This window comes from Lissotriton helveticus, chromosome 9 (assembly GCF_964261635.1).
Source record: "Lissotriton helveticus chromosome 9, aLisHel1.1, whole genome shotgun sequence".
Classification (NCBI taxonomy): domain Eukaryota; kingdom Metazoa; phylum Chordata; class Amphibia; order Caudata; family Salamandridae; genus Lissotriton; species Lissotriton helveticus.
Genome location: NC_136070.1, coordinates 16553922 through 16566600, shown reverse-complemented (window position 1 = coordinate 16566600; position 12679 = coordinate 16553922). Strand labels below are relative to the sequence as shown.

General features: G+C 48.2%; 1 protein-coding gene across 1 annotated transcript in view; it reads right to left on the bottom strand.

The window, feature by feature from the left end:
- Window positions 1-9659: 9659 nt before the first annotated feature.
- MBIP (MAP3K12 binding inhibitory protein 1) overlaps window positions 9660-12679 on the bottom strand; it is a 68288-nt gene continuing 65268 nt past the window's right edge. The window contains exons 7-9 of the mRNA XM_078659356.1: window positions 10410-10507; window positions 10256-10294; window positions 9660-9918 (exon numbers count right to left, since the gene is read on the bottom strand). Coding sequence (XP_078515482.1) covers window positions 9811-9918; window positions 10256-10294; window positions 10410-10507 — 245 coding nt within the window. The 3' untranslated portion in view covers window positions 9660-9810. The remainder of the gene's footprint in view (window positions 9919-10255; window positions 10295-10409; window positions 10508-12679) is intronic.

The following is a 12679-nucleotide window of genomic DNA, read 5'->3' as shown; positions in this document are numbered from 1 at the left end:
GGCATAAAGTGTGGTTCTGTTCTCATTACCACCCTGTCATTGTGTATTATAATGTAGGGTTCTTGTAGTGTTAGCGCTTGTAGCTTGCTTACCCTGCGTAGCGAGGTGATTGCTACCAGAAAGGCGGTCTTCATTGTGAGCATCTGAAGGGAGGCCTTGTGGATGGGTTCAAAAGGCGCTTTCATGAGCTCTGTTAGAACTATATTAAGGTTCCATGCCGGCGGCGGCGGCATCTTCTTTGAGCGGGCGATCCTTTTAGTCCCTTCTAGGAATCTCTTTACTACCGGTGATGTAAAGAAGATCTTTCCCGTCTCCCCTCTTGTGTAGGCTACTATCACTGCCAGGTGTACTCTCAGCGAGGTACAGCTCAGGTTTGTTTTTAGCAAGCGTGTTAAATACTTTAGCACTGTTGATTCCTTGGTGATTTTCTTGTGTAGCTTTTCCCTGATGCACCATTGTGTGAATCGTTTCCATTTTGCCACATAGCACCTCCGTGTGGTAGGCCTCCTTGCCTTTCGCAGCACCCGCAGTGTGCTTTCTGGGAGTTTTAGGTGTGCAAACTCTACGTCTTCAGGAGCCAGGCTGCTAGGCAGAGGCTCTATGGTTCTGTGAGAAGCACCTTCCCGTTTTGCATGGAGAGCAAGTCTCTTCTTTTTGCGAACTTGTGCGGTGGGCCCTGTGCCATTTCCACTATTTGTGAGAACCAGGACTGTCTGGCCCACGATGGTGCTACCAGAATCAGTGTCATGTTGCTGGTTCTGCACTTGACTGAGCACTCTGTGTATCAGTGGTATCGGGGGAAAAGCGTAGGCAAATGTCTTCGACCAGCTTATCCATAGGGCATTGCCCTGGGATAGCTCCCCTGGCTGTCTGCATGCGACCTATTGGCATTTTGCATTCTGGTGTGTTGCAAATAGGTCTATTTTTGGAGTCCCACACTTCTTGAATAGCTTTTGCGTTTCCTGTGCCTTGAGCTCCCACTCGTGGGATGCTGATGTCTATCTGCTGAGCCGGTCTGCCTCCACGTTGTCCTTTCCTGGTAGGTGTATTGCCAGGAGGTCTATTTCTAGTGGGATGGCCCATCTCCATATCTCCTGCGCTAGTTTGGATAGTGCCACTGATTGTGCTCCTCCCGGTTTGTTGATGTAGAACATCGTTGTGGTGTTGTCGGTTTGTATCAACACTCTGCCTGTACAGTTGTTTCTGGAAGGCTTTTAGGGCAAGGAACACGGTCTTTAGTTCCAGGTAGATGTTGTGTCTGATCGCATCTGTTGGGAGTCCACAGACCCCTCACCTTGAGCTGGTTCATGTGTGCTCCCCAGCCCCTTTGGGATGCGTCTGTGGTGATGGTCACAGTTGGGTTTGGAGGTGTTAAAGGCTTCTCCCTTGTTATGTTCTCTTTGTTCCACCACACGATCTCCTTTTGCACTGCGTGCGTTACAACCACTAGATCTTCCCAACTCCCTGTAGCTTGTGACCATGGTTGTTGGAGCCATTCTTGGAATGGTCTCATGTGGAGTCGTATATTGGGGACTAGGTATATGCAGGACGCCATCATCCCCATGATTTTGCTTGTTGTCCTCACGGTCAGAGCTCGCCCCTTCTGGTATTGATGTGTCTCCTTCCGCAGGGCAAGTGTTCTCTTGTCGCTGGGGAACACCTTTCTCTGGATGGTGTTGATCTGTGCGCCCAGGAAGATCTTCGCCTGTTCTGGTTCCCTTGATGATTTCCCCCAGTGTATTGAGAAATCCAGTTCTGTCCGCGTCTGTGTGACCCGTTGTGTATGTAGTTGGCATTGTTTGTAGGAACTTGCCTTTATTAGCCAGCCGTCGAGGTAGGGGTATACTCCGTAGGTGCACTGCTACAGCTACGAGGCATTTTGTGAAGACCCTTGGTGCGGATTTTAGTCCGAAGGCTAGGGCTGTGAACTGGTAGTGCGCTTTGTCGATGGGAAATCTTAGTAGATGTTTGTGTTGTCTGTTCATGGGAATGTGTAGGTCTATGGTGGACATAAAATCTCCGTCCCTTATCTGAGGGATAACCTCCTGTAGGGATGTCATTTTGAATTTTTGAGTCTTTATGTATTTGTTTAGGTACCGTAGGTCCAGGATGGGTCTTAACATCTCGTCACCTTTGGTACGAGAAAGTAGTTTGAGTACACTCCCTTGTTTCTTTCTTTGAACGGCACGGTTTCTATTGCCTCCTCAAGGAGGAGTTCTTATGCTTCCTGTAGGAGGAGCGCAAGTTCTTTTGCAGAGCGTGCCTTGCTTTTTGGTCTCCTGTTTAGTGGCTTCTTTTCCAGTTCTATACAGTATCCGAACTGTATGATGTTCAGTATCCACTTCTCTGTTGATATTTTCTTCCACTCCTGGAAGAAGTGTTTTAGTCTGCCTCCTACTGGTGTTACATGTTCGCTGATCCCTGATTTGAGTGCATGTAATTGTCTTATGGGTCTTTTGTCGTGCCCCTCCCCTAGGGGTGTTGTGTGGGTGGGCACGTTCGGTGCAGCGGGGTCACTTTGAGGTGGGCTGCTGGGCCCCTCTCCTTGTTTGCACTCGTCCATTCGATCTCCCACGAAAGGACTTGCCCCTAGGTTGGTACTGACAGGTTTGCTGTTGCTGATCCTGCTGCGCTTGGTTGTTGCCCTGGTATGTTTGATGGAATGTCTGGTGTGACGTTCCCGGCTGGTTTCCCCCTCTGCCATTTGGTCTCCGTGTTGGGGTGCCCCTTCTCATACCTCTGAACTGCAACGCTCCCATGGACCTTAAAGTTTCATTTTCTCTCTTCAGCTGCGTCAGTTTTTCATCTACTGGCGCTCCGAACAGCGTTTCCTCATTGAAGGGTGTGTTTAGATTATTATTCTGGACTTCTGGCTTGAGACCCGAAATTCTGAGCCAGGCATGCTTCCTTTCGGTTGTCCCAATCATCATCATGAGCCTGCTGGATGTGTCTGCCGCATCCAGGGCTGACTTGAGGCAGGAGTTAGCTATGTTCTTGCCTTCCTCCACCAGGTGTGTTGCTCTCTGCTGGTATTGTTCAGGGAGGTGTTTGAGTAGTTGTCCGACCTCCTCCTAATGCTGGTACATATGCCTGTTGAGCAGGGCATTAGAGTTAACAATGCGCCAGTGAATAGCTGCATTCCTCTCTATTTTCCTTCCTGTGAGGTCTATCCTCTTACTTTCTTTGTCTGAAGGTGGTCCTGAGTTCGTGGGAATGTTGGCCCTCTTTCTGGCTATTGCCGAAATGATGGAGTCAGCCGTGACGGATCCCTGGATGTAAGGTAGGTCCTTAGAGGAATGCTTATATTTCTTCTCGGTCCTAGGTGTGACAGATCTGCAGGTTGATGGCTCCTTCGAGGCTTCCCTGCCCTGGTCTAGGACACTTGGGAGCATGGGCAGGAATTGGCTCCTAGTTTGAGTGGGGAGCAGGGTCTCTAAGAGGAAGCTGGCTTTTGGTTTCTCTTACTCTAATTTCACCCCATATGCTACAGCCGCATTCTTGATGACCATATTGAAGATGTCAATGTCATCTGGCGGCGAAGGCCTCGAAGGATATGTTTCTACGGCCTCTTCTGGGCATTTGGTGTTGAGGTCCTGCCAATCCAGGTCTTGCGCCACCGAGGATGCCGACCCCAAGCTTGTGTGTTTGTCTTCCTCGCCTTCTCCCTCATAATAATATAAGCCCTCTTCCTCCTCCTGATTTGCGGGCTCTGGAGTTTTTGGCGGCTCTTCGGCATCGAACTCCTCGTTATCCTCGACTTCGACAATCATTGTGGGCTTCGAAGGGATGCTGTATTTTTCATCCGTTCCTCGAAATCCTTCTTTCTCTGGAGGATACTGTCCATTTCAGCCTCGAGCCTTCTCTTCTTACTCTCCATTTTGGCGGCCTGTTCTGCGTCAAGGGTTTCGGCCGGTCTCTTCGATGACTATGTCGAAGTTGCCTTCGGGTCTTTTTCCTTCTGTGTCGTGTCTTTTCGGGGATGTGCTTCAACGACGTAGGCTTGGGTTTTCGCCGACTGGGAGTCCTTTTTGAAGGGTCCGCTGGGCTGTTTGTCCTTGGATGCAGCTGCGGCCGTCGATTGTTTCGGCGCCAGTGCTACTTTCGAGGACTTAGACTCTGATTTTCGAAAGTCTGTCTGGGTTTTAGGGGTCGATGTCTCTCTTACGTCGACCCCTAAAACCTTTGTCGACTTCAAATCGGTCTCTACGACCATGTAGTCCTCAGGTCCTTCGGCGATGTTGTTCTCTTCTCCACTGGAGAGGCCCAAGTCTCAGAGCGACGGCGGTGGACCTTGGCCTTGCATGTTTTAGTTGGCTCTCCTCTGTCTTTCCCTTACTCTGAGGGTCTTTGGGGTAAATGCCGAGCAGGCATTGCAATCCTTACTCTCGTGGTCGACCGGCGGACAGAGGTTGCAAACCAGGTGCTGGTCCTTCTGTGCGTATTTGTGGTGGCAATTACGGAAAAATGTTAAAGGTGTTTTGTCCATTCCTGCGCTCAGGGGGTCCCCTGTATACGCGTTCTCCGTTGGACGTCGAAGTTTTCGATCTTTCTCTCCTTCTTCGTCGTCCCGGCACTCTGTCCTTGATTGCGAGATGTTTTCTCCAACTTTTTTAGTTGTTTTCTGCTTTATCTTCTCCTTTTTTTCTCTAAAAACTCTGGAACCTCTCGGTGACGATCCAGACTCAACAGCGGAAAAAATAATCTGATGATGGCGCCCAAAGGTGGGAGCTTCCGGGGGAAGCGCGCCCCCGTCACGGGAGGACACCAAATGGTGAAACGTCGACGCCTACCTGGGCTACGAGAAAAAACCCAGAAAAAATGCTACGATTCCAGACTCAACCACTAGACCGCAGAATAATGTACAGCATTGTGAATCCAGAAAGATTCGCGCTGCAAAACTCCTTTTTCTTCTGGAGGAACGTCCTCAAGCCTTTTTCTTTTCCTTTCGACTTTGAGAGCACTCTTGGCGTGAGACCGGAGATTTTCTCTTTTTACCAGCATCGACTTTAGATTTCGACAGTGTTGTGACCTTTTCTGCGGGGTCATGTTCAACCCTGGGCTTTGGCGTTTTCGGCGATTTCTCCTCCTCAGTAACCTTTGGTTGGGTTCCGTGGGGTCTTTTAATCGTTGCGGACCCTCGATCGCCTTTTTGTTCGGCAATGGGGCTGCCTTGGGCGCCTTATGTTCGTGGCCCTTGGGTTTCAACGGATTTTTATGGTGTCTTACCTTCTCCGTCTTCTTTTTCGGATCACTCACCGACTTCTGGGCGTCCCCTTCTAGAACCCCGACGTCCGATCCCTTGTGCATCAATTCTGCTGTTACTCCATGTTCTTCCTAGTCGCTGGAGAAACCCAGGTCTCGAAGTGAGGTTTTCTTTGCGGTCTGCAACATTGTGAAGCAGTAGGCCTCGACTGAACTATGAGATTTCTCTGCAATCTTTCATCTGTTGAAGTTTTGGGGAAAAAACATATCTTCAGAGCTTCCCGTCTTGCTTCAAGACCCAATGGCAGAAAAAAGAATCTGAAGATGGCTACCATGCACGTCGACCTCCAGGATACCATCTGACGTGACACAAGGGACGTACCCGACACCAAATGGTGTAAGACAGCGACCAAAACAAGAAAAGAAAAAAAGACAATTCCGGACCCAACCACTAGATGGCAGAATAATACACAGCATGTGAATCCAGAAAAGGATTCACACTGCAAAACATGAGTTATATTTCAAATAGTTACTAATATAAATACATATAAATGAATGTTAAAAATAAAAACAGTACATATTTATTAATTTATAAAGTACTTTAATAACCTATTTTGAATTAAAAAAAATATTGTAAGAAAACATTTTACTAAGAAATAATGTACTTAAATCCATACATCACTATTAATAATTATACACATTGGAGGCAAATGTATTTTTAAATTTTAAACTTCAGAGAACAAATGTAAATAAATGTAACATATTCCCATTAAAGTTGTTAATGTATTTACTATAATGGTAGCAAGCTGTCTTGTATTGACCTGACATCTGACCCTTTAACTCTTATGCATCATATGGAGTCTTGTGAACATCATATGGAATCTTGTGGTGGCCTGGGTAATGAGTTGGTTGGCGGCTTGTCCAGAAGTGGCTGTTCTGTGTATTGCTGGATGCAACAAAGAATTTAAATGACCCTTCCTGAGTGGGTACTTAATAAGTTTAATTTTTTCTACATGTACAGTAAATATATAAAATTAACTTACATTAGTGTTTGTTATAAAAATAGTTTCAATATTTATCTTTGAGCTAAATACAATTTTTAAAGGATCTCCATACTTTACCATTGAGAGATTAATTTACCGATGGTATACTGTAGGAAAATATTTATTTGTGAGCTTTTTTTTAAACTATACTGTGTGGTAAAGCATAGGGAAAAATAAAAAAAATCTATTTAACTCGAGAATCAATATTAAACATTTTTATGTTAAATACTAACATAAATTCAACAAGAGATAGAGTTATGGACTGTTGATGCACTGTGGGTATAGTGTTCTTGTAGTCAAAACTCTCATCATGTGGGTAACCAACTAACAATCGAAACCTGCCCCAAAACAATCATCTTTCTCACCCCCATAGGTCTCCCGTTTACCCTGACAAATGGTCACTTGTGAACCAGAACATCCTGCACACACACCAAACACTCCCACCACACCCACATGAACTTTGCCAAACCTTTCTCACAAACTGAGACCAAACCTCACCTTCCAAAATGTTAGCATTCACATGGACAAAGAACCCCCTCAAAAACAACCCCCTCCCTATACATCTAACACTCTCTCACAAATCTCTTGTGTAACACCACACTACCCCATCCATGCCTTGGACACAATATCTATCGCGCCAGAAGGCAAATCATTCCTCACACATTTCACCAACCTCGATTCAACCTTAGCCACCACTGCCGTCGCCACCATCACGTCACTCACATCCTACACCCACCCCACAAATCAACTATGGTTCCGCTCACACCAGATCAAGACCTTCTCCATGCAATCACAGGCATATAGATAGCATCACATCAAGGAGTAAAACAATAAAACAAACCTCTCCTCAAACCATTTGCACATTCAGTCCTCATCGACCTGGAAACTTTGCTATACAGCCCTGTGTTTCCATCATTCTGTCACTCACGCTTGGCCATGAATACTCTTCTCCAGAAATGAATGATATCCCTGCAGCTCACTTTCCATTACCAGGCTGAATGCCACGGCATCCGCCCATGCTGGGCCACTCCCATCCTACCCCACCTCATCCAATACTCCACAAGCGCCCCCTAGTGGACTGATCACACAGTAGAACACACTCTTGACATCTATCACTCTCCATCGCTCCCTGAATACCACTGTATTACCCCGAAAAAAGGGATGTTTGGGGGATAACTCTTTCCCACTCAACACAAATTACTTGGGTGCAATTTCAGCAGCAAACAGATGGCCACAGACCACTCACAACACAGCTTTTAACTACTGATCACCTGGGCCAACAGACCAATGCACTGGAGGTGCTAAATATACCTGCAGCCCTCATCCACTCATACTTCTATTGACATATGCACCAATAGCAGTGCCTCATCTCCACCTGCTGGTTCTTGGAGGCAACTTTTCCAAATACCACTGGCATCTCCAACCGGTGGTTCTTGCAGGCACCCACCCCCACTACCACCTGAATAGGCACTGATAGCCTTTTACATCACACCTGCAAGTAGTGGCTTCTCTACCCGCTGGTACTTGCAGGCACCCACACCCACTACCACCTGAATGGGCGCTCACTGTCACTTACATCACACCTGAGAGCAGTGGCATCTCCGCTGACTGGTTCTTGCAGGCACCCACACCCACTACCACCTGAATGGGCGCTCACTGTCACTTACATCACACCTGAGAGCAGTGGCATCTCCGCTGACTGGTTCTTGCAAGCACCCACTACCACCAGCATGGGCACTGATAGCCTTTTACATCACACCTGCAAGAAGTTGCATCTCCACCTGCTGGTTCTTGCAGTCACCTACACCCAATAACACCTGCACAGGCACTCACTTTCACTTACATGAGAACTGCAGGCAGTGGCATCTCCACCCGGTGGTTCTTGCAAGCACCAACACCCAGTACCACCTGCACGGGCACCCACTGTCACTTGAGAAGTGCAAGTAGTGGCTTATCCACTCACTGGTTCTTGCAGAGACCCACTCCCAGTACCACCTGCAAGGGCACTCACTGTCACTTGCATCACACCTGCAAGCAGTGGGATCTCCACTTGCTGGTTCTTGCAGGTACCCACACCCAGAACCACCTGCGCGGGCACGGACTGTCTTTTACATTCCACCTGTAAGCAGTGTCATCTCCACCCGCTGGTTCTTGCAGGCACCCACACCCAGTATCATCTGGTTGCGCGCACACTGTTACATCAAACCTGCAAGCAGTGGCACCTCCACCAGCTGGTTCTAGGAGGCACCCAAACCCACCTGTATAGGCCCTCAGTGTCACATCACACCTGCAGGCAGTAGCATCTCCACTCGTGTGTTCTTGCAAGCACCCACACCTACTACCACCTTCATGGGCACTCACTGTTACATCACACATGCAAACAGTGGACTCTTGACCTGCAAGTTAATGCAGGGACCCACAACCACCCGCATGGGCACTCGCAGTCATTTATAGCACACCTGCAAGAAGTGGCATCTCCACACGCTGGTTCTTGCAGGCACCTACACTCAATGTCACTTATATCACACCTACAGGCAGAGGCATCCACACCCACTACCACTTGCAGGGGCACTCACTGTCACTTATATCACACTTGCAAGCAGTGGAATCTCCTCCAACCGCTGGTCCTTGCAGACACCTCGACCCACCACCACCTGCATGGGCACGCACGGTCTCTTACATGACACCTCCAAGCAGAGACAGCTCCACAGACTCTCACTTGTCTCGCGCTCATGCGCACTGACTGTAGTTCTGCCCTCTTGAGGAGGAGAAATGGACACAGGCACAGGATTGTGGAGAGAACACGAATATGCAGCTTTAAAGGTATGGAAATCCTACTTTAATACATAATCAAGCACGTGTGTGCCACGTGATCTGTAATGTATGCTTCACTTTTAAATCGCCTGCGACAGCACAACCTCCAAGCCACGAAATATGAGGTAATGTCACACTTCTCTGCACACCTCACTTGGTAGCCCGCAATATGCAATTTATTGTGTATGGCATATACATGTGGGACATTGAAGACTGCATCAAAGTATCGTGACTGCTATCATGATCGCTATCAGCACATAGAATCATAAATGTCTTTGCACATCATTAAAGAGTTCAGCTTTTGCTCCAGTCTCTTCCTAAGCTCACATTTCTGTATGTTACACAAAAGAACAGGTCATGCTTGCCCTCGGAGTATCTTGCCAAGGGCTTGGAACGCCGTGCTAGCCTTGAGCGCTCCACACCTTGGTCTCCTAACCAGTGTGTAAGAAAAAGCATCAAGAGCGAACTCCTTTTCTAGGAGCAGCACTGTTGCTGTTCTTCCCAAATGACTTCTGCGTATTCTTCAAATTGTTCTTTTGGAAGAAAAAGTCCCAGGAATGAGCGACTCGCGTCTTCCGGATCATACATCTGAGGCTTTGGTGCTGGTGAGCCATTCTGAGGCCTTAACTGACTGCCTGGGGACAGGACTCCATTGTAACTGGTTTCACTGCCCAGTCTCAGATAGGCTGTAGACCTAGATCTTCAGAGATGAATGACCTGCGCACAACAAGCAAACAATCCAACAAAAACTTCAAACACGGAGCTTGTCACCATCCCGGGAGCTCGAACTGTTGGCTTTTCTCACCAGCTTCTCTCTGAGTGCAGAGATCTTCTCATCAAGTTCAACCAAAGAACAGCTCTGAGAATAAAAAGAAAAATGTGTTGTGGACCATGGCTGATCAGTAGGCAGAAATACCCGATAATAAGTTGTATAACCAAGCACTCGAGTTAGTAGCACCTGCACCTGGAAGTGCTAGGTCTCAGCAGCAGTGAGAAGATGTGACTACACAACTCAGCTGTCAAAACACAACTCTAGGCAGCACCAGCAGGAGGCCTTGTGTCTGCTGCTCGAGCACAGATCCAACAGGAAGCAGCATGAATGGGCCCTACTGCCAAAGTGTGACAAGACAAAGCAACTTCAGCGCCAAGTGACCCCATCGCAGCGCATACAACCATACACAGGGCAAGCCACCTACCTGCGCAGCCTGGGTCTTCCTTCGCTTTCCTGGGAAACTCTGAAACGAATGACCAACAGTAAGATGAATGCCAGGAAGAAGAAGCAAGTTGGTACGCAAAGGCGCCACGCTTTTCCTAGCAAGACAATTGGTTCCGATGGATAAGATTACGTACCGCGGTCTGAAAATACTCCGGCGACAGCCCTTCCAGCTCCAGGATCTTCTCCTCCAGCTTCTGGAGTCGCATGTAAATGTCTTTAGGTACTGGGCCTCCTACGGGTAGCAAACAAGCAAAAGGACCAGAAACATCAGGATCACAAAGCAAACCTTTCATCCATTCTGAATATAACCCCACCCTCCCCTGCACACAAACAGGTACATCACAGGCAGAAGCCCACACCTCCCTCACACACTAAGTCCAAGTAAGGAATAAAATACTTCAGCCTACTCAACATCACCCCACCAAAAAAAATCCCTAGCACCCTCCACCAACATCCCCTAGCACCCTCTACTCAGCACTTTCCTTTCACATCCACCAATTCGACCCACTCTTCATGCAGTTGCAATCCTCTCCTCCCGGAGGACCCCCAGCCTTTGTGGTCCACTTAAACCATAAGAATATGCTCCCAGATCCTTATACTCTCCTCCATGAGGTCAGTTCGGACAGTACAGGGTAAGCCCCACAAATAGTACTGAAAATGGATTACCCCCAACAACATGAACATTCCTTCTTCTCTATAGTGGAATACTGTCGTTACTCGCCCAGCAATCTCCAGGATGCAAATTCTATTATCCTTTCTTGTTCATGAACCCTCTGGGACGACACAGCTCCCGATCCGATGTTCCTTATCTTAGAATAGACAGCCAAGCAATACCTCCCCAGAGGTGAACCTGCGAACCCGATTAGACTGGAAACTCATGCAGGATCGAATAGGCAAAATGCCCATCACGACGGACCGGACTTTCCAGGCAGTAATGTTTTAAGAGTGTGTGCAGTGATGACCAGGCCTCTGCCTGACAGATGTCCAGGAGAGGATGCCGCATGCTAGTACAGTTGTTGCAGCTTTGGCTCTGGTGGAGTGAGCCCACACGCCCTCAGGTGGCTGTTTCTTGGCCAATGTGTACCAGATCTTAATGCACAAGACGATCCATTTCGCAATGGCCTGCTTCTGCACAGCCTTCCCTTTTTTGGCTCCAACATAGAGCACAAAGAGTTAAACATCCACCAGGAAAAAAATTTGTGCGGTTAAAGCTCTTTTGGGTCCAGACGGTGGAGCCCATCATCAGCTTTAGCAGGATGAGGTGGAGCAAAGTAGGTAGGCAGGGTAATGCTCTGGCCGACATGGAAGGAAGTGACAACCTTTGGAAGAAGGTACGTGTCCGGAGGACGGGTTTGTGTGGATAAAATGAGATGCAAGAAGGATGCCCAGAGAGGACCTGCAATCTACTGACCATCCTGGCTGATGCAATAGCCACTAAAGAGGCAGTTTTAATGGTCAGCAGCAAATAAGGGCATTTGTACAAAGGTTTGAGTGTGGTGCGCATCAGGAAAGTGAGAACAAGGTTTAGGTCCCAATGAGGCATACTAAATGGCGTGGGGGGGAAATGTGCTGGAGACCTTTAGGAACCTGGCTACAACAGGAGATTTTAAAAGAGATGGTTGATCCGGCAACCGCAGGAATGCAGGGATTGCAGAAAGATTCCCCTGGACAGTGCCATTAGCAGAGCCTTGTTGGGCCAAAGACCGAGCAAACAAAATAACCTAGGACAATGGAGAACGGGGTTCAACATTGTGCAAAACACACCATGACACAAACTTATCCCAACGGCAGGCGTATGCTGACTTGGTGGAGGGATGTCTGGCTGTGAGAATGCAATCATAGATTTGGCACAGAAGGTTGAAAGCTGTTGACTGTCGCTGCCTAATCTCCATGCATGTAGGGTGTGCAGAATCCTACCTTGTTGCCGCGACAGAAGATCTTCCCGAAGAGGCAGCCTGACCGAAGGACCGATGGTCATGTTCATCAGCTCGGGACACCAGACTCTCCATGCCCAATAAGGAGCCACTAGAATGAGTTGGGCCTGGTCGTTCCTGATCTTCCTGAGAACTCAGAGCAGGTGCTGAGGGGGCAGAAAAACGTACAGAAGTCCGGGGCTTCCCTCAGCACGAAAAGCATCTCTGAAGGACAGTCTCCTTGACAAACACAAGCTTGCAAAAATGCTGACATTGCCCGTTCCAAGCGGTGGCAAACCAATCTAACCAAGGCTCACCCAATTGCTGTAAGAGACCATGCACCACCTCTGGATTTAGACACCATTTGTGCTCCCCTAGGCATTTGAGGCAGAGTTTGATCACTCTGGCCTTTAACGAGCACGCCAGGTGCTGAATAAGTAAGGAAATGCCCTGACGTTCCAGCCATGTCCAGAGAAGTAGGGCCACTTAAC